At 46.5% G+C, this 27460-nt stretch overlaps 1 protein-coding gene across 5 annotated transcripts in view; it reads right to left on the bottom strand.

The window, feature by feature from the left end:
• Positions 1-1584: 1584 nt before the first annotated feature.
• The window catches only part of SFSWAP (splicing factor SWAP), a 110660-nt gene continuing 84784 nt past the window's right edge, over positions 1585-27460 (bottom strand). For 4 of the 5 annotated variants that reach the window (XM_066609595.1, XM_066609591.1, XM_066609593.1 and 1 more), the window contains 6 exons: positions 24376-24638; positions 18515-18673; positions 16708-16833; positions 9868-10032; positions 7051-7123; positions 1585-1984 (listed from right to left, as the gene is read on the bottom strand). In XM_066609595.1, the coding sequence (XP_066465692.1) occupies positions 1919-1984; positions 7051-7123; positions 9868-10032; positions 16708-16833; positions 18515-18673; positions 24376-24638 (852 nt within the window). In that variant the 3' untranslated portion in view covers positions 1585-1918. The remainder of the gene's footprint in view (positions 1985-7050; positions 7124-9867; positions 10033-16707; positions 16834-18514; positions 18674-24375; positions 24639-27460) is intronic. The other variant, XM_066609592.1, reaches the window with a different exon arrangement.

The following is a 27460-nucleotide window of genomic DNA, read 5'->3' as shown; positions in this document are numbered from 1 at the left end:
CTGTCTGAAACCAGGAGACAATGGCTTATATCCCCCCCCCTCCGAGTGTGGCTTTCATTAAATAGGAATACACTTACTGCTCTATCAGCAGAAGCAAAACCATATTGGCCTCAAGTTTAAAACACGGTAACAGGTCATTGATCAAATTGTTATCTTTTTTGGCTCGGGAGTTTTTGCGTTTTTGCCCCAGAGCCATCATCCAGAGCACCACAATTCAATTTTGAAAAATAAAAAAGAAAACAGCATTTGTAAGTTATTTTGCTGAGCTTGTATGATAAATGAATTTGTAATTACAGAAAGCTCAGAGAGTTAGCAAATAATCACTACTTGCCATTAGTCATTTCTAAAAAGCAAGACAGCATCTGGGGCAACTTTTAAGCTCAGCACTCTTCCCCTTCCTCTTCTTCTCTGCCCTTTTTACTTTTCAGTCCAGGGAAGGGAAGGAGAAGCAGTGGAGACAAGTAGATGGACAGAGATGGGTGCCCCCATCACTATCTGCTGCTTGAGGCGAATGCTTCTCTTGGCCTCATGTGTCTCATGGCCAGCCCCGCATGTGTCAATAGGTCAGTGACCAAAAGAAATGCACTGACCAGTGTTTGCCAACTGCACACGGAAGAGTTTTGTATAACAGGAACCATCCAAAGGCATCTTGTCACATGTGAAAAATGCACACACCACACATTTCAAAATAGTAACTAGTAACCAGACTTCTTCAATAGGTGGATCAGGACCCAGGAGTTGCAACTCTGACTTCGGGTGAGTGACTGTAATACAGGTCCACCTCTATCATCTGCGGGCTTGTGACCGCAGATTGACAATGCAGATTGCAAGCCTGCACTGGAGGGCCCCAGAGGCCCCCTGGACGCCTTCTGAGGTGAGGGGTGGTTGCGTGCAACCTCCTCACACCGCAGGAGATCTCGGAAGGCCCCCCAACCTCCAAAGGCACTTCTGGTTTTCTGCTGAAACTGGAAGTACTTTTCTGAGGCCTTCTAAGGGAAGTTGCAAGCAGCCTCCTTGTGCCTCAAAACACCTCCCAGATGTGACAGGAAAGTGCTTTTTGTCACATTCACGTCCTTTTAAGGGTCCTCTGTATCAACAAAATTGGTATCCAGGGAGTGTCTGGGGCAATAGGATTGGGGCAAAATTGGTATCTAGGGGGCAACAGATGCCCCACGGGTACTGACGGACTGTATAATCACACCACCATTTTGTGAACAAGTCTTACACTTGTGCAGTTTGAGCTGTAGCAAGGAGCAGCCGATGTAAAGCCTGCCAGACACTTTGGCTTTGAAGAGGCTGCTCTGGCCAAGCCCTCCACCTTTCAGCCTGCTGCCTCACAGCCTCCCACTTGCCCACCCACTCTCCCCCACTATGACACTCCCTCTTTCAACTGGCTGAGAAGGGAAGATGAAGCTGAGCAGAAGAGCACGAGGAACAGGGCCCAGGGCTGCTCACTTGCCCACTGGGTTCCTGAAGTTGGCTCTCGCTCGGTATGCTGAAGATCACTGCAGCAGCACATGCTAAAGACTTCAGGTAAACATGCTAATGGTTGAAAAGTAAAAGAACAACAACTTCCCCCAAACATTTACCTAATAAAAAGTGTTTTGCTGCAGTTTTATTTGTATGACGCTCACAGAAACATCATATTTACAAATATACAGACTTTGCTCGTTGTAAAATCTTACTGGAGAACTGGTCAAAATGTAAATGTACAAAGCTCCCAAAGGCTAATGTGTGTGTGTGTTTTCATCAAAGGAAAGTTCCGTGTGGAAAAATCGTCCAAGTTTCAAGGGGTCCCTCTTATGTACACTGCAAGAATTTGAGCTCCTCGATATCGGCTGATGCGAGAAAAAGGAAGCCGGGAACTGTCTGAACGTGAAGTTTCCAACCATCTTCCGGACGCTCAGCCCTTCAGGTCTCAGGAGGCACTAGTTGGGATGTTTTTGGAAGCTGCAAGCATTGCCCTCACTTTGGCCATAAGGTCCTGCGACAAAACACAGGGACACACAGTGAGAACTTTCCAGAGGAGTCTCATTGAACATTATCCAAAGGTATACAGCTTTATGGGCACTCAGCTGGAAGGAAGTACCACTGAACTCAACATACTTCTGAACAAACATGCTCAAGATTGTAGGGTTCTTTTAAAAAACTTTTCATCAACCGCAATGCTGCTCTGAATTACTGAGAAAGTAGATATTTTTTCTCTAAATATTCTGAACACAAATACTGCTGATGGCTATACAAGCTCACGCGTCAGAGAGGCACCTCTTTTACACTGGACGAGATGAGAGCAATGGCCCCATGTCATCCCAGCACAGGGCCCCTCCCCGGCACCTAATGGCTGTTGCTGGTGTACAGCAGGCCCTCCTCATCTGTGGGTTCAGCACCCATGGATACGACTCAGCATGGATGCTGACCCCACGTCTGAACCTCCTGGACACGACTGGAAACTGAACGTGGAAAGAAGTGCCTCTGGATGAATCCCTGAACACCTCCAGGATGCGACTGGAAGGTGCTCCCGGTCACGTCCGGAAAGTCTTTTGTGAGGTTTTCTGCTAATTTAATGATCAGCAGGAATTGGCATCCATGGGGGGTTGGAGTGCCCGCGGATCCCCTGTGGGTACCCACGGACCACTGTACTTGTTTTCAGAATGTGAGCCCTTTGGGGGAGGCAAGCAACTCACATCTCACCTCTTTCACTCTGTTAACCATTCAGATAACATTTTCTGCCGTTAATACACCACTTTTCAATCACCACCATGATAACGAAGAGGCACTCTTTCTGCTCCCTCAACACAAAAGAGCATGCCTCTTCTAGAAGGTGTCTGCTGGGATGCAGACGTGATTTGCTGAAAACCAAAGGAAGAGTGCTTCTCACTTCAGAACGGTGGTTTTTAAAACTGCATGATGCTCAGTGCGTATTATCTAGTGCGGCTTCCAAACAACAGACGTCAATGCCTGCAGACATGGTGTGGAGGGAGGCATTAATTTCTTACGGGCTGAGAATACATCAGCTTTCGCTGCAGATCAGAAGTCAGGCAGAACCCACATCAACCTGGCATTACCTCTTGTAGAGAGCTGGCTAGTTCAACTTCCTCAGGCATAATTCCCTTGGCTTTCCAGGTGCAGGGTTATTCCCTTCCGGAACAAAGCAGGGTGGTTTCATGACCCCTGCCCCAAGTTTTAGAGCAGTGCCTTTCAACGTTTGTCCCCTGCCACACCACTTTGCATGGTCCACCTGTTGGAAGTACCAGGACGATTGGGAGGCTGGATGCCATGTGACAAACATCAGTAAGAGGCTCAGGGCTTTTCTGAACATACCAAAACCACACGCTGGAGCTCTGCCTGCTTAGCCTCCTTACAGCTGCTTGTGGCATTGCATTGCTAGTCCCACTGCCAGGCGGTGGGGGTTCTGGGGGTCCTCAAGTACCACTGGTGGTATGAGTACCACTGGTTGAGAAACGCTGCTTTAGAACCTTGAGGAGGGGGGAGCGGTGAGGTTGGGAGGACCAACTTGCCAGCTGGAGGACACTAGACCTAGAGAAATGTTAAGACATCCATCCATCTTCTGGTTTTGGTGAAAAAGGCACTGAGCAACCCTGGCCTGCCCTGACTTGTGGGCTTCCACTTGGAGGGCAGGACAGGAGACACACACAACAAGTCAGACCCTTCCCCACAATACACATCAATGAATGAAGTGAAACTTCCTTCATCAGGTGACAGCCAGCTGCACACACAAAAGTTCTGTCATATCAAACAAAGCACATCTCAATAGATACAATGGCAGAGTGAGAGGCCTTTGCATAATGCATGTTTGTTCAAATCCAGAGGCAAGAGGCTAATTGTGATCAGGTTTCAAAGGCTGCACGGTGGCTGCCCCTGGCACTTTCAGGCAGGCTCGGCTTCCTGAAGAAATCAAGGGGATGCGAGCCGCTCCTCTCCTCGCACTTGATGCTTACAGTACCCCCAAGCTAAGCGCCGTCTTCTATGGAAATTGGGCCTGGTGGCTTCGAAGCAGCCCCGCGTTGGCAATGAGCGAGTGCAGTCTAAATTAATTCCTCACAGGATGATTTTATTATTTCAAAAAGAGCAACATGTTTACTGCAAGGCAAGGGGGGCTGGAAGAAAGAGAAGCTGGTTTATGGAAATACGCCAGAGAGACCAACAAGCAAACTTGCTTTTCCAGAGATTACACACATGTGTTTCCAGGAACGCAAGGACGGCCTGGCTGGGTCAGACCAAACTCCACCAGGTCCAGCATACTGTTTGTAGCAGGGTGTGGTAGAACAAGAACCCCTCTATTGTTGGTTCATGTTCACCATTTATTTTTCCCCAGATTCTCCTTCAAGACAGGCCCTGGACCAAGTCAGAATCCTACAGGGGTAATTAGTCAACCCTATTTCAGTCATGCAACCTTCTAGAATGGGGCTCTCCAAATCCCAGCCCGGGGGGCCAGATGCGGCCCACAGTGAGCCTCTATCTGGCCTGCAGCCAGACTCTTGTCCCCTGAAAGCCTCTGGTCCACTCAACTGAACACCAGGAGCTGTGCTCTGGTTGTTTCTGGAAGGTGTTCTGAGGGCTGGAGAAGATGAATGAGCCCATTCATTCATTCATCTAAGCTCTATCTCTATTTTATTTATTTAAATTTTATATTTAAATTTTTTTCCGGCCCTCAACAACGTGCCACATATTTGATGTGGCTGAAAAGTTTGCAGACCCGTGTTCTAGAAGTTGGAAAAGCCAGCAAGGCAAAGAGTGACCACCATCAGCTCCACTTGGGGGTGCCTTTTGAAGCTGAACTGCTTCCTTCTCATCTCTCGAAGAATCATCACCTGGGGGGAGGAGGAGGAAAAGCAAGAGAGGCACCCCCAGCCTTCTACTAATATGCAGAAAAAAATATGGTAAGCAGCCTTGGACACCTCTTAGTGGAGAGAAGCAGAGTGGGATACAAGGTCAATAAATCATCATAATCATCATTATTAATTTCTGGGGCATATTTTACCCTACTACTACCCTTGTCTCCTTGTCGACAAAGGTCCGTATAGTCAAAGCTGTGGTTTTCCCAGTAGTAATGTATGGCTGTTAGAGCTGGACCATAAGGAGGACTGAGAGATGAAGAATACATGCTTTCGAATTATGGTGTTGGAGAAGACTTCTGAGAGTCCCCTGGACTGCAAGGACATCAAATCAGTCAATCCCACAGGAAATCAACCCTGACTGTTCATTGGAAGGACAGATACTGAAGCTGAAATACTTTGGTCATCTCCTGTGAAGGGAGGGCTCTTTAGAAAAGATCCTGATGCTGGGAAAAACTGAAGGCAAAAGGAGAAGGGGACGGCAGAGGATGAGATGGTTAGATAGTGTCATTGAGACAATGAGCGTGAATTTGAACAAACTCCAGAAGTTAGTGGTAGACAGCCTGGCGTACTGTGGTCCATGGGGGTCACACAGAGTTGGACACGACTTAACGACTGAACAACCACCCTCTTCTCCAACCCTGGAGGGTCCCTGCTTTGTACTAGATCAATGCAGAATCTTGTTCTCTCCTTTAAAACTGGACACCTGCTCCCTTGGAAGGAGAAACCCTTTTTGTTCACTCCACTACATTCCAACCACCCTGTCCAAAAGAATCCCAGTCACCAAAAAGGGCAAAATAGTCTACACGCTTGCTTGGTAACTGAATTTTTGAAAAGAATGGCAAAAAATTATTTAAAAAGAACCAAATGCGCCATCTCTCAACACTAACATTTTAAGAGAAACTCAAATACCCACTCGGGAAACTACCGTCGAATCAGACTAAATTTGCAATAAGTAAAACAAAGGAGAGGCATTTCTGAGACTAGCAAAACTGAACAGCACAATCACGGAACTATTGTGTTGTTTTCCTACATTTTGTGAAGGAAGCTGAACACCTTAGACACAGGCTTATTTCTACACCTTTCTTAGCGTGCCAAGGGCCAGGCAGGGCTAGGAGAGAAGCTGCGCGAAGACTTTGACCCACAACAAAGCCGGGGCAGTCTAGTAAACCCATCTGGCAAACAAATAATGTATCTTTTCACAATACAGCAGGTTCTTTCCCCATTGCATTTACAGTATGTTATACAGGAATCTGTGGGCTTGGCATCCATGGATTTTTCACAGATGCTGAGCCTGCAACTGGAGAGTCTCAGAAGGTTTCCAGGACACAACTGATAGTCACCTGTGGAAAGCAGAACTAACTTCTGGTTGCATCGTGACTTGCATCCAGAGGACTTGGTACAGCCCACAAAGTAATTGTGGTGCCATGCTGCCCTCCCCACTGCAGATTGCATTATCCATGGAATTCGGTGTCTGCAAGTACCCGGTCCTGGAACTGATCCCTCCATGGATACAGGGAATGCACTGTAATCAACTTGAAAATACTTTCGTGCATTTGTTACAGTCAAAAAGGGATGGAATGCTCTCAAATCTCTTTACACTGGCTAAGGGTGATAGGTGCAGATATACATGAGGCGTTACATATTCTAAGGAAAAGAGAGATTGAGAGAGAGGGAGAGAGTGTGTACGCACATGTATGTGGGATCAGTGCCAGGAAGGGCAATAAGGGAAAGCAAAGGCTACAGACTGGCATATTGGGGGAAGTGGAAGGTAAGGAATGGTTGTAGAGAGCTTTAAAAGAGGCAAAGAGGTTTGTGCTTCATGTGAACGGCAAGGGAAAGTCAGCACAAGGACCTGAAGGAGGGCATTTTGTGGTTCAAATAATGGGAGAGGATAACTGTGTGTTATCTTCCTGGGACTCTGGAAAGCAAAACAGCTCCGGTGGTAAAGGTGTCTGCGCTGGCTTCCCCAACCAAGCCCGAGTCACGATGGAAGAAGGCAGTTACTCTCTTCTCCTAAAGCAGACAGATTTAAATCTGGAAGCACAGTGATTACATCCCATTTGCCACATTCTTTTCAGAGTTGTTTCAATATTGAAACCGCAATTAAAACACATGCGATCATTACAAAACAGGCAGATAATTCTGGAATCGTTAAAAGGCTTTGTAGTGGAAATCTTTTTAAAAATTGTACCTGAGTTATTTTACTCTGTACCGACGACACGATTGCTGAAGAGATCTGGCCGTCTTTTTCCAAAGCAGCTCCCCTAAAAGAAAGAAAAAACAAACGCAACATGCATCAGCAGACCTTCCCTGCAGGGAGACAGATGTCCAGGTGTTTCCTACCAACACAGCAACTAGAGTGAAGGCAGGAGGGTCCCTGGGTCACATCTCGCCTTTGCCACACACCAGTCTTAAGAGTCTTAGAGAATCTGGTATCTCTCAGAGTTATCCTGCAATACAGGAATAACAGTACTAGTTTGCAGTCCATGTTTGCTTAGTTATAGGGCCCAGTCTTCACCTGGCCCCTGTACACCTGAAAAAAGGCATTCAAAACACTTATCTCCCAATATTTACACAAGCTTGCAAACTGCAGGAGCTCAGACATTTGCAGGGCAGTTAGCAGCTCTCCGATTTTTGACGAGCCTCAGGGCTTGAGGCAACTGATTAGCTGTTTTCATCTGTGGGACCAGAAATCAGGTCACAACCTGACCCACAGCTTGAGAAATGCTGGGCTAGAGCACTGGGAGCCTCTCTTCCCCTTAGCTCACCACTCTCCTCTGCTCCACGCACCCTCTTCCACCCTTCCTGTTTGTATCCACAGAAGGGTGGTGGAGGCAGTGGGGGAACTCCCACCAACTCGCCAGTGGGGGCAATTGCCTCAGTTGGCCTTCCAGGCATTTTACCAGCTTACAGCTGGATGTGTCAATCCTTTTCTAAATATCTGACCTGCAGCAGTTTGCTGCTGAATTACTGCTGAAAGATCCAAACCATGCTGACTACCGTTTTTCCCCCACAAGATGCTTAAGACAGGGAGGGTTTCTTGGGCAGAAATAGCTGGCTGGAGTGATTTCTTTTTATCAACATCAGCATTCTCAGGACACTGTTGTTCAACACATGACAGAATGAAAAAGCCATGACTGTGTAGAATATAAAAGAACCATCAATAAAGCAGCAACTTCAAACCTCACCAAAACAGTTGGTTAAACAGGACTGACATGACTAATTTCAATGCTAAGATCAATGCAGTGTAATCTGTGGCTGCTTAGAAAAAGGAAAGGAAGGGGAAAGTACAGGACACTTTCTAGTTGTAGACATTCAGATGAATGAGGAAGCAGAGAGAACTATACTTCAGATGAGGAACTGCTCTGTTCCTCACATTAAGAACTCCCTGTACACAGAAAACTAGCACACCAGGAAAGTGCTAGTTTTCTGCTTGAAACCAGCTTTTTTTTTTTTTTGCACTTTTTCCTTTTAAAATAAATGAAGGCAAAAGTTCAAAACCACAGTGCAATTTGAACACTTCCAAGGCTGCACTCCTGCCACCTACTTCTGCAGCTTGCATAGATACATCCTGCACTTTCCAATCTACTGGGAAGAAGGATTTTACCACTACTACCTTTAAGTAACAACACAGGCCAACACATATTTTGCTATCTTGAAAGTCAGACCTATTCCTGAATATATTTGGGGTGCCAATTTGCCCTATCATACCTAGTTTCTGAGATACAGCACACCCTCATTAGTGAATGGCTCAAACAGCTTACTCATGAGGAAGCCTACACTATGGCTTCCACATGAAGAAGCTGTTTGAGCCATTCACTAACGAGGCTATGCTGTATCTCCAAAATAGATGTGATAAAAACTGACACTATTTATGGAATCAGCACCCCAAATTCATACAAAACCACCATAAATTTTGAAAAAAGGTTTCCTAACCCACAATTTCACAGGCCTGTGTAACAGTACTTAGTATTTGTAAGGAAGTATTTGTAAGGAACACTGAAAAGGAACACTATTCGCACTCTGAATAGTGGTTCCAGAACAGTGTCCTCTCCAGTGCGTGAAGCCTGGGTAAGGTAGATATGGAGGACAGACTGTTTCCAATGCAGCAAATCCCCCCTCTCCACGTCACTGAAATGGTCCAATGGAAAGGCAGAAGCCAGTACAGTTGGATCTAGTGGCGTTGCAGGAGTTGCCAGAATGTGAATGTGTTCAGTCATGAACTGCCTCAGGGACTCCGGCTCCGGATTTTGCCTCGAGGTTGACTCCTAAAGCCTGTAGCCACAAGGCAGGGGAGGTTTGGGATCAAAGTTTTTCTTCTCTCAGATGAGCTGCCTTCCCAGGCTAATGAGTCCCATCTACCTGGTGGCTGTTTAGTTGCCTCTTACAAGTACAGCCAAACTGAGGGCCTATTCTTATCCCCACACCCCAGGGGAAAGACAGGGGGAGAAGACTGAGGACAAGAGAGAGAAAAAAGAGAAAGTGATTTGCTTAAGGCCACCTGATGAGTTCATGTTGGAGGCAGGATTCAAACGAGGAAAGTCCTGATTCACAGCTCATCTCTTGTATGAATGGGTCACATACAATGAATCCCCAGCACGTGTGAATTCAGCATTAATACATTTGACTCACTGAAGGTGTCATGGACACTGGGGGTAAGCCACTTCTGAGGCCTCAAAAAGCTACTTCTGGTTTGTTCAAACCAGAAGTGGCCTTGGATTCACTTAACAATGGAGTGGGGGGTGTCTCTCTCTCTCTCTCTCTGTCCCCTGGAATGCTTTCCCCACATTTAAAAACACCAACCCCCGACAGGCTAATGTATCAGCTTACATCATACACAGGTAAACAGACCCCTCTCTTTACAAAGACAGTGCAAAGAATGATAAAAGCACTTGCTATGAGCCCCTCCCTGCCTTATTCTTCACAACTTGTGCTACAGAGCAAAATTTGCTTCAGAGCTGAGGAGAAAAAGCAAGCACAGGGGTATGGCCTTCCAAGTGTCCATTACCTTGTCCGTTCTTGGCTGGACCCCCTACTCTCCACAGGAGAGGCACTGGCCGAATGGGTGGAATTCTTATGTGAGGACTGTTTGGCTGGCGAGACGGAGGGGGAATGAGACCTCGCTTTGGACTTGGTGTGCGAATGAGATCTCCGCTTCTTCTTTTCGTGAGGACTTATGGGATACAAAAGAAAAACAAAACAAAACAATTCAATTTAAACAAGAGTTACACAACTGGTGGTTGAGATCTTTCCCATTGCTTCAGAGAGCTTCGTCTGCATGAAACAACATGCTTGTTAGTACATCTCTGAGAAGCCAAGACCTTCCACAAAGGGAAAGTTATTCTATAATGGAACTTCAGTGCTTAGATCAATGACATGAAAACCCCAGATGTTTTAGGGAAGGGAGAAGAAATCCCACCCCCACTGTCCCCTGGCTAAAAAGAGAACTCACGGCCTTTCCCAGAGCTGAACACGTGCTCTGCACTCTTGCACTTTCAAAAGCAAAAAACGTGAACCTCCCCACTCTCTATACTCAAGGGGCAGTCTCAATAGGAAACTATATGCACGGGAAATGAATGCTGTACATTTGTTAAAACTGTCGTGGCTGCATCAGGAGACACAAGGTTATTCTGAATTGGTAATGACTGCTATCCATAAAGAGGAAACAGTTTTATGGGAACATAAAATCTTTTTAAATTGTAGTTGTAACAAGGGGACAAACAAAAATACTCCACAAACTGTCAGAGACTTGAGGCAGTTACCAGCTCCACTGCCTGTCGCTTCCCCTAATGCAGTCGGATTTCAGTGTCTGGGGGGGGGGGGGTTCCACTCTAGGAATCCTCTGCGGATACCAGGATGCAAGTTTAAATGCCTTAAAGAAAATATACAGGCAAAAATGGGGGTTACAATCTTTTTGTGGCCAAACTGCACTGTTTCCAAGCCTGAGGAGCTTTTTTGAAGCACTGAAAGGCCCACTTTGCATTGTGTTCTAAGGCAAGCCTGGGAGAAGGAAGGAACCCCTGTGCAACCCAGAATGGGTCTTTCAGTGCTAAGAAAGCACCTCAAGCTTGGAAATGGTGTGGGTTGACCATGAAAAGGTAAGAGCCCCAACTTGTGACTTTTTTGTTTAAATCTAAATTTGGACCCCAGTATCTGCTGACATCCATGTGAATCAGATCCGTGGATGCCAGATCCACAGATACTGGGATCTGAATATAATGCCTCTCTCGGAGGGACATGCCTACTCCATAATTGCCTACTCCATGGGACCCAAATTCCATAGGCTCTAGGCACAGATGTCTCCTCTGAAAAATCTGGTGGAGAAATAGGGCACCTAGGACTGCAATATTCCCCAACTGGATGGTCTCCACATTGAGATGTAGCCACCAACCAACTAGGATTGCTTCAACGCAGAGGCCACAACTGGTGCACTGGAGCCCCATGGAATAACTCATTCCCTCAGAGTCCATCTCCTTAGAAGGACATCAGAACTCATTCCCAAGGGAATGGCATATTCCAGAGCTCTGGAAGGTGGTCTATGCTCATGACCCCCAACCCAGGGGGTTAGTGTGTCACCCTCATTTCAGAGAGGGGGCACACCCATCATGGTGCCCAGCATAAAACAGGGCACTGGCTGAAGCACCAATGCAGACTGGCTGCCAGCTACTGTGGCCACTGGGCAAGCGACGGCTGCCTCAAAGTCCTGCCACACCAACTGCTACCACACACAGCATGAGGGACGCTGCTTTGAGAAACAGTGTTTGCACTGATTAGGAAATGCACCAACACAGAGTGTGCCATTGTTGCATGGCTGTGGGATCTCCCAGCATTTTCTAACACCTATTACGCGCTCAGCAGTTGGAGGAGACCAGTTGCACATCTACCTGTAGAGGCCACTTGGAGCAACCCAACAATGTTGGCCAACATCCAATGTCAAAGTGCCTTTAATTAAAATCAGTCAACCGGCCTTCCGACACATTCGTGTCTCTCACCTGCTGCTTTGCGCTCTGTTTCTGATGCCAACAACCCACCCAAGTATTAACCTCGGTTGGAGTCGCCAAGGCACCTTCCCCTCACTCTTTATGAGCAATGCGTTGAAGGCCACTGCGTACAACTGCTTTTATGGGTCTGCCAAACACAGTCAGAAGCAAGTTCTAATTGGATTTGAGGCAGACCCAGGAATTGTTCCTGTATTAAAAAAGGCTGCCTAATGAACCGTTTTAAAAGGTGTTTACTAACCAAAGGGGACCTCCAGCAAACAGGATAGCTAAGCCTGCTGGTGGAGCAAGATTCATGCAACACGTCTTCCCCTTGCACACAGGATGCTTCTTCCTCATGCCCCTGGACAGCTGCTGCAGCCTTCAGTGAACAAACTAGAGAAACACATGCGTCCGGATGCAGGGGTGGGGAGGGGTGGGAAGAGGACATTTAATCCTCTGGTCAGTTCTAGGAAGCTGCTTTGTCAGAGTCAGACCATTGGCTGTCTTGGTCAGTATAGGTGTCCCCCTGTATCTGCGGGGGTTTCGTTCTGGGGCAAGACTGGGAGATGGGAACAGCCTCTCCATGACCTGGAAGAGGCTGTAGTTTTGCTGTGCAATGGTAGGGGAAACTACTTGGGGCTTTTTTTCTTGAAGTGGACCCCTCAGTACTTGTGGGAACCATAGATAAGTGAAACTGCGGGTGTCAGATTTGTGAATACTGGGGGATGCCTGAACTAAGTGGCTCTTCAGGGTTTCAGGCACATATTGCTCCCTCCGCTCCCAGGGATTGAACAAAAGGTCAGCATCCAGAAGGGATGCTGAGCAGGGGCTCTGCAGTGGAGTGTGGCCCTCCTTTAATAGCAACTACAAAGCCCAACTGTAATTAGTGGACACCATTAGTGCTGAGGAAGGAAAGGGGCTGGACTGTCTGCTTTGCATGTGGAAGGACCAAAGTTCAATCTCTGGCATCTCTAAAAAAAGGAGGGGAAGACCCATCCAAAAGCCTGGAAAGTGGCTGCCAGGCAGGATCAGAAAGACTGAACTAGATCTGACTCAGCAGGAAACAGTGCCCAATGCAAGCAGGTGGTACATTTTGACACACCAGGGGAGGGGGGGAGCTACTGGTACTGATTTAGGGGAGCTCTATAACAGATCTACACACATTGTATTGTCTTAAAAGTTAAACCTATTCTTGGGTTATTTGGGGCACTGAATGAAAAACTGGTGTCAGTTTTACTCGATTGGCTCTAGTGTGGTATGGCATAGCTACCTTATATGCAGATTCAAGCAACTTTCTCATGAGGAAGCCATTGTGTCGTCTTCCTTACAAGGAAGCTGCTTGAATCTGCATATAAGGTGGCTATGCCCCCACAAACCAGAGCCAATCAGGCAAAACCGATGCCATTTTTTGATTCAGCACCTCCCCAAAATATCCTAAATTCGTTCAAACTTCCTTGACAACTAAAAAAAGTTGCCAATTGTTTTTGTAGCCCTGTGTAATTGACTTTCCAATCAAGCTCAACATCTTTGCTTGTTTTCCCCTAACTTTTTTATACGAAACACACACACACACACTCTCTCTCTCTCTCTCTCTTTTGAAAACAGCAAGGAGGCTGCATTTTGCTTCTGGCCACTGTTTGATCCAATATAAAGATGTTGCATTGAAATATACATGAGTGTACCTTGTGTTCTCTTTATAGCAACATGTTGTTATACCACTGTGTATTATTTTAGGGTATGGGCTGAGGAACAGGCTGTAAAGAATACTGCATGTATGTACACAAAGAGAAAGCCAAAACAGCTGCATCAGAAAGAGCTCCCAAGAACTATAGAATTGTATATCAAGACAAAAAGCCACACTGCTACCAAAGTGAACCAAGAGCCAAGAGCAAGTCCATAATATTCAGAAAAGAGAAGGGAAGAAAAGTTTTACTCTGTTTCTATGGTGATTTCAAGCTGTGGGACGACAGCCTTGCGTGAACTGAAAACAAAACACTTCTTTTAAATTACAAGCAGAGGTACACACACACACCAACTTTTGGTCCTCTGCTTCTTGCACGAGGAAGTTGCTTGTCCCCAACAGGAAGGGGAAGCTGGCCTTGGAACATGTGTGCATCTGGGCCTCTCCTCTCTCCAAACAGAGAGTAAACACAGAATTTGGCACTGTCCTGGGTTAGTCTGTTCTGGGATCTTCTTGAATACCTCCACCCTCAATATTGGACTGAAAGGAGTACAGATAGCAGGCTCTGAGACCTTAAGCACAGATGAGCAGATGTGTAGCTAGCTCATCCACTAAAGCTCTGCTCTCCTCTTCCTGTACAAGCTGGAAAAACATTTGCATCGGATATCTTGGTAGCTAATATAAAGAAAGCACACTGACATCAATGCTTAGCTTTTGCTTAAAAAGATTGTGTGGGTGTGCAATACAAATTCAAAATGCATACCACTCATTTATTATGTAAACTAATTAAATATAACTTTTCAACAAAAAAGGCACTGGATCACAGAAAGCCAACATCCAGTGGGCTCTTCTTATCCACGGGTCCAGAATCAGCAGATTTGACCCAACACGGGTTTGAAACAAGTTCAGAGGTCCTCTATGGGCCCCCATGCAGATTTCAGTATCTGCAGGTTCAGTACCCTCAGAAAGTTCAGGAATGGATCTGCTGCAGATGCAGAGAATACTGTATCTGTACACTTGGTCCAACTGTTCACTTGGTCTGTTTGAGTCACAGACTGGACGTGGCTTTCCAGGATTCCAGACAAAGCCCTACCTAGAAATGCTGGGTGTTGAATCCAGGACCTTAGGCTTGCAGAGCAGGGGCTGAACCTCTCAGAAACTCCCAGAGTGACTTGTACAGGAAAAGAAATAAGAAGGTGGTTCCCTGGTTGCCAAAGGGATTCAAGAGAGACACCAGCAAACAGGGACAGGGACGGACACACACACACACAGGGTGAAGAAGGACAACTGCTCCCCCTACTAAATATTTGAGCCACCATCTGAAAAGGGGTTTCTTTGCCGAGTCAGGTGGGGTATCCATTCAAGCCAACTGCCCCAAAGTGCCAGTGAAAGGTTAAACCCCAAGTCTCATACCAAACACACATCATTCCCCTCTGGTGCAGTTTGCATCAGACCACAGGTGGACGATTTCCACAAGCGAAGGCCACTCAGGCAGAAAAGACAGCTAGCAGTCAACCAAGAGATCTCCAGCACAGCTGATGATCTCAAGAACCAGTGTGGACCGCCGCCTGCTTCTAAAGCTATTAACTGCACTCATGTACGCTTCCCTGTGATAATGCGTGTTCCGCACACCTGGAACTGACTGTTTTGGCCATTATTAATTATCTTCCCATTTCTCCAATTGGTCAGCTTGGGTACAGGGGGCCCTCCTTAACCACAGGCATCCGTGGATTTGAGCTGGAAGAGACTGGCTGACCAATGCCTGCCATTGAAAGTTTTCTCCCCTGCAGTGCATGGATGCAGGGAAGTGTGGTGTACATGCTAATTTATGCAGGGCAATGGCAAAACTCCATGGGTGTCTAGTTGGTGGCCAGTGCTAACTGAGTCTGTATCCTGGAACATGCCCCAGAAGTGTCTGCAACACTCAGCTGACAACAACCAATGAGGACAGGATTTTCTGTGGTCAGGGAATTGTAACCCCACACGTCTCAATTAAAACAAAGGTGGCCTGAGACCCAGTATTTCAGAACAACTGGAAACACTGCATGGAATAAAGAAAGAGGCATGAGGCACAAGCTCCTTTACAGTTAAAGCTGTCCTTCCACAGCAAAGGTTCTCAAATACTGTTGCGTATGATTCCCACTGACAGGCTTCTAACAGGAAGCAGCAAGGCTTAAAAACACTTTATAAAGGAGATGGAGCCCAAGTTCTTATCTTTTTCCCTTTCAAGTGCAGTTGTCAGGTGCTTCCCTCTACAGATACATCATGTGCCTGTCCACATTCAGTTTTGTGTTTGTCCCAGGAGCAGGAATGAGCTTGCATCCCTCAGGGGAGAATCATCACAGTTTGAGTTGTTCTACTTGGCAACTTGCAGGACAGAAAGACAGGCTGCTGCAAACACTTTTCAAGAAAAGGTCAAAGGATCAGACAGGTCCAGCACTGGTTACTAGCCATGATGGTTATGTGCTACGTCCAGGTTCAGGGGCAGTATGCCTGCGAGTGCCAGATGGAGGGCAGCAATGGTGGGAGAGGAATGTAGGCATACCCCTTTATCTGTGGATTTGACATCCACAGTTTCAATGGTCCGCAGTTCTGCGAATACCAGAGATGTCCTTTTAAAAGGTAGGGAAAGTGAAGAAAAATGCCAGAAATAGTTTCTCCTACTAGTGCTGATGCATTCAGGGTCAACATTGGGTGAACGGAGGAGCCTCACATGAGCAGGCTGCAAGCAGCTCAGAAGACTGCCTTGCAGTCCTCAAAATGCAAAGGTTTTGGAGACTGCAAAAGGTTTCTCCTAAACACTGTTAGGAGAAACTATTTCTGGCTTTTTCTTAACTTCCCCTATCTTTTTAAAGGGCATCCCTGGTATCCACAGGTGCGTGTGTGTGTCCCGGAATGGACCGTCTGTGGGTAAGGGGATACATCTGTATCCCTTTTTTCTCCTGTTTGTGGGCTTCCCAGAAGCAGCTGGTGGGAAACAAGATGGGCATGATCCAGCAGGACTTTTCTTCTGAGCACCAATGGCTTGAGTCTGCTCTGCTTCTTTTGAACGCCTTCTGAACCATTTCTGTTTGTTGTTGTATGTAAATTGCAAGCTGCCATTGATGCACTTGCAGAAAGGTGGCTCGTAAGTGCTAATGCAAGCAGACAATAATGAATGCCAATTAAGCAACGCCACGAGGCATACCTGGACCGAGTGTGCCTCCTGCTCATTCCTGGACTGTTGCTCACACGATAAGCTGTCGGGACACTCCTTTCTTCTCTACGCTTTTCAGGGGTATGCGCCCTTCTCCTTGGTGACCTTGAGCGAGATCTAAATAGGAAGGGAAGAGGAAAAAAATGTCAACCTTCTTGAGAGGAAGGGAAGTAAAACTGGTTTCGTTACTTATTATACCTGTTGTCTCCAAGTCAGATTAAAAATATTTGCTGGATTACATCATGAACTCTCCCCCCCTCCACTTGACACCAACACACAAAAAAGTGGTCTTGGGAAGTACCGTCAGCTTCCTGAGGGTTTCTCAAACACTTATACCAGAGTTCCTGACACTTTCCACAATGGAAGAAACAGGCATTTTAAGGGTTATTTCATACATGAAACAGGAGCTCAAAAGATAATCACATGCTGAGCAAGCCGGCACATTAAAAGGTCATACAAATCATTTGGGGGGATAGGAGTTAGTATCTTGGAAAGAGGCCTGATTTTTTTTCTTGTAAAGATAAAAGCACACTAAGTTCTCACATCGGAGGTTGGGAGCAGAGGAAGAGAAACCCTAGCTCATCCATGGATTCAAAAACTCAAGATTCCCTCAGGGATCTGACGTTATCCCCAAGTCTTGCTGTTTTGCAAAGGGAAGTGTGGATTTTAATCCAGCTTCTCAACCTGTGAATGGTGAGACTAATGGTGTGACCAGAACTCTATTGGTTTGAACAGTTTACCCTACGGAGAGAGAGCGTAAAGGGGGGGGGAAGAGAATGCGCTCAGCTGAGAAGAGCTTCCAAAACTGGAATTGCATGCTGCAGTAAAGCACATGTGTGTGCTCACAATGGGGGGAGAAGGTTCTGTTTCAACCACAGAAACATTGAGCAAAAGCCTCTTCCCCTTCCCCTCCTTCATATAGTTTATCTAAGGAAAGTCGGGACCATTCCCTTTTCGTTGTGCTTTCTGTTTTACCTCTCTCAAATAATGTGAGTGGCCAGATGTTTTATTCCCTGTTTTCAAGCAGACATCTGCCTGCCTTCAGAGTAGGCAGAGGCCATTTCTCACAATTCTTTTAAAGAAAAAAAAAAAGGAGAGGGTGATACTGGGGTTGCAATGAGGTCTAAAAATCAGTGACAAGTGAATTTCACAGCACAGAAAATGTGCACTCCATTTTGGAGAGATGCGCCCCAGCCCGGTTGCTTAGGGATAAGTATAACAGTTTCTATCACATTCTTGTGACCCTTGAAAGAGAGATGCAACAGTGTCCTTCGAGAGCAGGGTTGCCACTTGGCCTGAAATGATCCTGTTTTTCTACTTTTTTTCCCAGGGGGATGGGTGGCAGTGGTTAATCTCTGGGCATTTATTTGGCCACAACAGCAGGCTCCACCCCCTTACTGCTGTGGTGCCCCGGCACCAATTTTTTCTCCCCTCCCATTTTTCAAGAGTTAGCAGATGTGCGACATCAACGAGCCCCTGAGCAAGAAGTTTCATGTTTTCAGATGCAACCGGCCTGGCAACCTTACTCAAGAGCGACATGCAGAATCGCTGCCCCAGAAGCACCAAACATAAGCTCATCCCTCTGTAAAGGCTTCCTCACCCTGAGCCTAAGCTTTAAAAAACTGAGCTGCCCTGAAATGAAACGGGGTGGGGATTAATCTTAAAGCACATGCAGAAAAGGCTGCTGTGCGCTGCGATGCAGAGTAACTGCAGCTTCCCTGGACAATCTGATCTTTACCAGATGTTTTACAGAAGAAAAAATAAACAGATTTATAGAAGTTGGAGGTCAGTCAGACACCTTGACGGTTTACCAGGATTGCCCTCACAAGAGCTCCGGCAGTCATATCTTTGTGTTGTCGCGGAGGCTGCCTGAGAATTCCCGCGCTCTGCTGCTGCTCCCACTGATGGGCTGCTCAGCCACGGCTCCACGCTCAATGTCCCTGAGGATTCTGGGAGTCTGTGATATATGGAGGCACACACTTCACATTCAGAATAAAGGTGGGCTACTTTGGGGAGTTATCGTCGGTTCCTGAAAAAAGGGCTCAAGTTCCTTAGCGGCAGCTGACTCTGAAAACGGAGGCACGCTGAGCACTCTTTCAGCCTACAAGAACCCAGGCAATCGGGGGAGCAAAAAGGCATTCACTTAAAATAGTTATTAGAATTAATGTATATATTGTCATTTTGCAGCTTTGGCTCTGTTTCTGCAGCTTTTCATGTCTTAAGAAGGGAATGGCTGTTGACGTTAACTTTGAACAATAAGACTCACTATTGCTTTTTCCAAAAAAAGAGATAAAACCTGGAGATGATTTGAGACTACAAAATATACTCATAAAGGCTCCTTGACTCAATTAAACACAGTTTAATACCCATCACGACACTAAAGAGGCTCAGGGCGCAATCCCAACCCACTTTCCAGCACTTACATAAGGGCAATGCAGCTCTGAGGTAAGGGAACAAACATTCCTTTACCTTGGGGAGAGCTCTGTAACTGACCCCCAACTGCAGGATGCAGCACATACCCTATTGGCAGAGCTATGTCAGAGCCAGAAAGTTGATTAGGATCTGGGCCTCAGTTAGAAAAGTTTCACTATATGCTGTGACATGTTACATCGCAAGGAACAGAATTTTCACAGTTGGCCTCAGAGGGAAATGAACGGATTTTGAAGCAATGCCCAAAGGTCTTTTTCTGTTGTTGTTTTTGCTAGTGAAGTATGGGAAAACCATTTTGGGAGACCCAGCCTAGTGGACTCTCTGAAATTGAGACAATTTGCATGTGCCAGGTTTGTCTGCCAATCAGCTAATCTTAAAAGTGAATCCTTTAAATGACTAGATTTGCGCTACAAATTGCTAAACACAGCTTATTAACTGGGCAAACAGAGCAGGGGACTTAACAAATAATGTACTGTTGAAATACATACTGATAGTGATTAATGTGGATTGAAATTTCTGGATCAATTGTAACACACCTGCAAACTGCTGTTTGAGAATCTCATCTCTCTCCCCCATCCGTGGGACCCAAGTGAAACCATTTACTCTGGAGCAGTCCAAGATATATAATCCACCTAACACTAACTCTGGTAGCAGCCTTAATGCAAAGGGACTTTCAGAACAGCCGGCAGGAGGATTTTCAACTACACAACCATTAAATCACTCACTGTGCAATGGTTTCTTTGGTTAAGTGCATTCCTCCTCCTCTTAAACATGCTATTCCCGCCCTCCACCCCCATCAATTTACTTCACAGAAAATAAAAACAATTCACACTGCAATTAATACGGTCTTTATTTGTATTTACAGGCACTCAACTATGAAATCTGTAATTTCTCAACTAGAATATTAAGCTCCCTGTGACCAAACGCTGAATTTCCACGAACTGTACTATTGGGAGCATCACATTTGTTGGGGGACTCTGAAGACTGCTGAATCAAGGACTGACTTTTGATGCAAGGCAGCCCCAAATCTCCCCCCCCCCTTACTGGGGCATGAGCCAATATGTGAGGACTAGGACAGTCTCGGGGAGGGGTTTCCAGAAGTGCCACTGGGGCCCCACAACTCAGACCTGCTCTTATGGCAAGTTGGTGAGGGTAGAGAAACAATACATTTTGTACATAACTTTAAGAAATTCCATAATCAGGGAAAAAATATTTGCAGCAGCAGAGCTGCTTGCTGTCTCTCCCTCTCAGCTGGGTTCTCAGTGAAGAAGACCCAACAGAAAGAAGAATATCTGCAATGGGAGGGAGGAGAAGAAAAGGAAAGGGTGAGGGCGCACACAGTTATAACGCCACTGGGCACAGTGAACCTGTCCAAACCTGCTGGTGACACCTGTTTTTAAGGGATTTAAATTTGGTCCCTGAACTCATGGATTCTGTATCTGCAGGGGTTTCTGGAACGGAACCCCTGCGGATGCCGGGGTCCGACTGTATGAGGATTATTTTAGGGGTGCACTTCTCTCATTCCCCCCATCTTCCCTCACGGGGATGATGTTTGCGGAGTTGCTCTAAGCTGGGATGCGGTGCACACTCAGGGAGTCTCTCTGTTGGGATTAAAGAACTCAGACTGAAACTCTAAACACACTTTGTAGTAAAGAATAAGTCCCAACTGAACTCAGCGAGCCTTATTTAAAACACACTTTCAGATTTCAGTATTCAACTGTGAGGCACCTCCACATGTCCAAAGAAATTATGGGTGAGATTCTTGGAAACTCCAGCTAAGGGGTCATGGGGTTTCCACCAAGCTCCCAAAGACATGGTTCAGCAAGAGAGCACCTGATTTGCAGACACAAGGTCCCAGGTTCAAACCCTGGCACACCTCCAGATAGGACAGAGACAAATTCCTGGCTGAAACCCCAGGGAGCCACTGCCGATCAGTATCGATAGCACTGACCTAGACGGCAAAGGTCCGATGGAGGGTAAAACACCTTCCTCTGAAACCCTGTGCAGTGGGCCCTCCTTATCCGCAGGCTTGACATCTGTGGATTTCAGTATCCACAGATGCTGAGCCTGCTGCTGGAGGGCCTCACAAGGCCTCCCAGGGGTGACCGGAAGTAAATTCTGGCTTGCGCCGACAACTTCCAACCACACCTAGAGGTATTCTAATGCCCTCTAGCCATGGATTTAACCATCTGCTCAATCTGGTATCTGCAGGGGGGTCCTGGAAAGGATCCCCCTTGGATACCAAGGGTGCACTGTACATGCCAAAATGAACAATGAAACATAAAATTATGTCATTTGTTACACTTATAGTCCCACTTTCTTCCCTGGAACTCAAGACAGTTTTGTATCAGGTACTCAGAGAGTCTCCCATCGCAGCTTCTTAGCTCCAGCAAAGCTGCTGCCAGACAAGCCCTCGGACTATTTTTAAGGGGTAATTCCGGGACCACACAGTGGTGCTGTCCAAGGGTTATTAATGGGAGCACATCAGGCTCTGTCAGAAGTCTGTTATGTAAGGGATGCCCCTTACTCCAGCTGTGGCACACTCCCACACAGCATGGAGACTTCTGTCTTTGAGAAAAGAGCTTTTGATTTGGAAAGTCTGGAGAACTCTGCGTGTGTGTGGAGGGAGGCAAGGCCAAATGAGAGAAACACATCCCTAAAAGGGCTCTGGATAGTGTTTTATGTAAGCTATGAGCTTGCACGCTGTATGTCATTTATTCCAACAGCGCTTTAAATTAATCTGCTATCTTTCAAACATATATTCTCGTCTGACCTCTATTAATCTTCTGCAGGCACACCAGTTCTAGCTGTTGTTTAAACAAATCAAGGCAAAGTTTTAATTCCAGTTTCTTCTTCCCTTCTCATGCACTGAATGTGTATGGCAAAGCTGCCCGTTCCTAATTAAATCGCTGTATTTCTACAAATGTCCCAGTTCATTTGGCTGCCTCTCAACTCTCCCTTAGATGGTGAGGCCCCTTTCAACAGCCTAGCAGTAGCCCACCCCACACAGAGGACGTTAAGAATGGACCTGAATCAGTGCCATCGTACACCAGACAGTAAGAAATGCTTGCCCCTTTCTCCACAGGTGATGGGGGGGGGGGTCACTGTCTTAGAATGTGGGATTTTTCTTCTTTTTGCTGACCAGGACAGGGGGTTTGCGAGGTGCCAAACATGCATCACCAGCAAAGCATCCTAGACAGCACTGTAATATACACAGCGCAACAATATATGGTTCATTTTGGCTACTTTGCCATTTGTTGTATAAGCTGCTTTGAGGTAGTTTAGATACAGCACAGCCAAAGTGTTTTAAAACAAACAAAAAAGACATTTGGGCTGCTTTGGAGTTGGGGCTGCTGGTGGGTCCAACTGGGTGCCCATTTCCTTCTCTCTAGAGCAGTGATTCTCAACCAATGTGCTGTGGCACACTGGTGGGCTGCTGATGGTCCACGGGTGTGCTGCAGGACTTTGGGGAGGGTCATTTATCAGTAGGACAATTGGGGAATTTGAGCCCCCTACCAGTAGCATGGTGCGCCTTGTCAATGATCAAAGAACCGATGGTGTGCCTTGACAATTTTAGTGCCTCATCAGTGTGCGGACAGATGAAAAAATTGAAAAGCACTGCTGCTCTAGTCAGTGCTTTTGTTCTTGCTTGCCCTGATGCCTGCCATGAACGCAATAAGCAATTTTAGCTATGCTGCTATCTCCTGGCCTTACCCCCTCGCTACCTGCAATCATGGTATAATAATGCCAATACATCAAGAGATTAGAGGCGTTAGGAATCCACACACCACCCCCGCTCCAGGGGACTACCCTATAAAGATACCAGGCTGCTGTCCTCACTCCAGGCGTATGCCACTGCTAACTGCACCGTTTGGCAGCCTGGTCATCTAAGATTGACCAAATCAAAAGCAGAGAAGAGGTTTCAGACAGGCACAATTTGAAAAACTGTGCAGCAAGTATTTACCCGTTTCCTCTACTGAAAGCTTAACTGCTGCTTTCTTGGGCCTCCCTGTCTCACTCTCCAACTGAGTTAATTCCCCCTGGTATTTTTTTTCAAGTATCTCAACAGCAGCTCTGCAGAAATCAGACTGGTACTGTGGAAACCAAAAGCAGGCCTTAGACCTGAGTCTGAGATTCTGAAAGTTTTTCAGAATGAGGATGAGAAGTAGAGTGCTGAAAGGATGTTGGCTTTTACAAACTGTTTCAAGCGAACAATGCTATTTCCCTTAGGCCGTAGGGAAACTGAACGACAGGCTGTTCTGCCCTGTAATATAGGGTTGTTTTGCAATGCCTGCCAAATAATACTGGAATGATTCAGTCTGTATAGTATAAAAGCTGTCCAGACCAGGCCATAAGAAGGAATCATTTGACTTGTCTATCCAGGCAGTCTCAACTGACCTTTAATAAGGGTGCCTCTAACGTCTCTACTATGCTATCTGGAACGAGGTGTGTCTTTTTGTTCGCAGTACAGACTTTTATCCACAGTATGAGAGTTCCAGGAACTGCTGCACGACTGTGGTGCCAACGTGGGTTAATTTGCTAGTTTCACTGTACAACTTTGCAGCCAACCGGCCACAGAACTCCATCACATATTTCCAGTGCCAACATGAGCACAAAATACAGGCACCCCCCCCCCCCATATCTGCGGGCAATCCATTCCAGACCCATTGATGCGGAAACCACAGACAGCCCTATCTCCACACACACTGCCACCACACCCACTAACGTTGTCTAGAGGCTTACCATGGTAAAAGTGCTTCTTCCTTCTACATGGCTATAAGCATGCAAGCTTATAGTGTGTGCAGGCAGACTGAATGTTTGAAGAGACATTTAACTTCCTGCTTCCTGTTCGCATTTGATATTGTCTCTTCAAGCATTCAGGCTGCCTACAGCCTGCCTGCATACGCGATAAGCTTGCATGCTATTAAAGATACATTTCCACCATAGCAAACCTCTAAAGAACATTAACAGGCATGCAGGGGGGGGGGGATGCAGGAATCCCTGTACCCACAGATAACTGAATCCATGGATACCAGATCTGGAGGTATTGGGGGGAGGGGACACCTGTATAGGAATGTGTGCACTTCGACCATGATGATTTCAGGGCATATCTCCTGTAGGCCAGTAATGCACACCTGCTGAAAATACGACATGCAAGAAAACTCCTGCAAGGAAGAAGGCCTTTGATGGAAACAGTGGAAGAGGAGCACAAGAGAGCTTTGCACCCACCTGGAATGCCGGACAGTTCGATAGGCCGTGGGAAGCGCGTGCTTAGTTTTGGAGTGGGACCGGGACTTGGATGAGTGATACTTGGAGGAAGGGGACCGGGACCTTGACCGGGATCGCTTCTTGTGCTTCTTTTTCTTCTTCTCCTTTTCTTCCTCTCTGGGAAGGTCTCTGCTTTTGCTTGAAGGCCGTTCGGGCACTTTTGCTTCCAGAGTCGGTAGTGTCCTGACCCCAGTCAGCAGAGCACACGGTATGTGGCTGACAGTCTGAAATTAAAATAAATTAGGTGTCAATCAGTACTTTGGGCTTAAGTGTAGAGAGGTGGAAGGACCCATGCACCCCACCCTCCTGGGGTTGCTTGGTGGTTTGCGGGAAGCTATGAAACTCAGTCTTTCATCTGCAGTATGAGAACATACCTGACCTAGTCTCCCATATCTGACTGTCACTATTCAAGTGTCAATTTAGGCAGATATCTAAGAAAATCAGTCCAAAATCTTTCAGTCATAAGAACACAAGAAGAGCCCTTCTGGATCAGGCCAAAGGCCCATCTAGTCCAGCTTCCCGATATCTCACAGTAGTTGACCAGATGCCTCCGGGAGCACCCAAGACAACAAGAGACATGCGTCCTCTTGCCACATCTGACATTCAGAGATAGGCTCCCTCCAAAACCCAGAGGCTGGATATACAGTCAACCCTCCTTATCCACCTGTTTGGCATCAGTGGATTTGAGTATCTGTGGATGCTTAGCCTGCAGTTCAATCTGTCCAATCCTCTTTGAAGGACATCTAGGCCTTCAGGCACCATCGCAACATCTTGTGGCAAGGAGTTCCACAAATTAATCCTGAGAAGTACTGCATGCCCATGCTTAACAACCAGGCTAAAAACTACCTGAAATCACATGCCATGACTAGTGCAGAAAAGAATCCTGACACTAGAAACACAACCTGTTACCTTTGGCTTCACGAGAAGCAGTGGCAGCACTTCTTCTGCCCATCCTTGGTCTGAACAGGGACAAGGCATGCCAGCAGGGCTCCCCTTTATCCTGCTCTCCGAGGGTGGGTCATCACTGCACCCATCTCTCAGTGGAGAGCTGCAATTTTCTGTTACTTTGGCTGTGCTCAGGCTCAGCACCGCACAACCTCCAAGGAACAGCATCAGTAGGCAATTATGCTCTGCAATCTGTAAGACTGCAGGGGAATTGCCAGACGTATTGAATTCAACTGACTTTAGCAGCCTAGTGTAGGGGGTCCCCAAACCCTAGCCTAGGAGCCAGATGTGGACAGCAGTGAACCTCCATCTTTAGAAGGCTTTTTGAGGGGCAGGGAGGCCTCCCTGGCCTTCAGAACACACTCCGGGTATTTCCCATGATGTGCTAGTTCTGAGGTATTTACTTCGGTACATGTAAGTAAACTGCTTGTAGGGTGGAAGAATGGGAGTTCATTTGAGTGTGTGATTTATTTCTGTGGTGCGAGTTGGTGCTTGGAGCAATCTTGGAACTTTAAGTCCATTTATTCGTTGATCTCAGTTCTGTCTCTAATGTATTTTTTAAAATTTTATATTAAACACTCATTTATTTTTCTGACCCATGACACCGTGCCAGATATCCAGATGTAGCCCTCTGGCCGATAAGTCTGGAGACCCGTTTTAGAGCATTGCTAAGTTAACAAAAGGTTAAAATGCAGAGCTGGTGAAGAAGGGTTAAAAATCACAAATGCACACAAAAATATGTGAGCATTTAATGGGCACTCCATGTGCTCTTGCCAGGTCTTCAAGAGTCTTAGAATACTGAAGTGCTGCCATTAATATTATGCTCACAGCAGAAAGCCATTATTAAGATCAACAGGTTCTTTTAAGTGCAACCTATTCTCTGCACCAAGGAGAAAAGGATGCATTCGCTCATACCTTTCAGCTTGTTTTTGCAGCACTTATAGGAAAAATTAAGTGGCTGCAACTGAAACCAAACATGCATGCCAACAGAAAACCTTTTTACTTAAAAAAAATGCTGCATCACCTTTTTACCATGATGATAGAATTTGAGGCAACTCGCAAAGGGATAGAATAAAAACATTATACCCCCAAATACTATTGCTTTTACAAGTGCAACAGAAATCAGAGGCAATTGTGGAAATCAGGAGCAAATGAAGAAAAGAGTGCAGAGAATCTTTGCAAAGAGAGTGAGAGCATCCAGTTAATTGGCTAGTGTAGAGCAGGGGTGTCCAAAGTTTTTGGCAGGAGGGCCACATTGTCTCTCAGACACTGTGTAGGGGGCCGGGGGGAAAAAGAATTAATTTAAATTTAAAATTTGAATAAATTTACCTAAGTTTACATAAATGAATATATTAAAGATGAACTTCTATGAATGAATGAAGGTCTTGCAATAGCTCAAGGCCTATAAAAGGCCTTGCACAAAGCAAGGCTGGCCTGTCCTTTGCTGCCGCTACTGCATCACAGATGTGAAACAACAAGCAGTGGAGGGTGCCCTCATCACAGCTCACGTGAGAGGTCAAACAGTCGCCCTCAAGCTGAGAGCAGTTGTTTCGGGCCAGTGTGTACTCCAACAAATCTCCGGAGGGCCAAAGGCTCATTGGAGTCTGGGGGCTCCCTGAGGGCCACATTGAGAGGCCTCGAGGGCCGCAAGTGGCCCCAGGGCCAGGGTTTGCGCACCCCTGGTGTAGAGGTTTGGAAAATGTGGTACCTGCTTTACCGATGCGTTTGTTTAGCTCAGTAACCAGAGAAAGTGTTGGAGATTTTTGAGCCAAGGTACACAAAGTCATGGACAACCTCCAGCTCATGCGCAGAGATTGCAATGCAGGGAGGTGAGTCCACATCCTGAACCATGACCTGTGTTTTCTTCAGGCTGATTGTCAGTCCAAAGTCTTGGCAGGTCTTGCTAAAACAGTTCATGAGCTGCTGGAGATCTTTGGCAGAGTGGGCAGTGAGAGGTGCATCGTCGGCAAAGAGGAAGTCACGCAGACATTTCAGCTGGACTTTGGACTTTGCTCTCAATCTGGAGAGGTTGAAGAGCTTTCCGTCTGATCTGGTCCAGAGATAGATGCCTTATGTTGCAGTTCCAAAGGCCTGCTTCAGC

Source organism: Tiliqua scincoides, chromosome 14, assembly GCF_035046505.1.
Source record: "Tiliqua scincoides isolate rTilSci1 chromosome 14, rTilSci1.hap2, whole genome shotgun sequence".
Classification (NCBI taxonomy): Eukaryota; Metazoa; Chordata; class Lepidosauria; order Squamata; family Scincidae; genus Tiliqua; species Tiliqua scincoides.
Note: the sequence above shows the minus strand (reverse complement) of the source record. Positions and strands in the feature narration are given on the sequence as shown.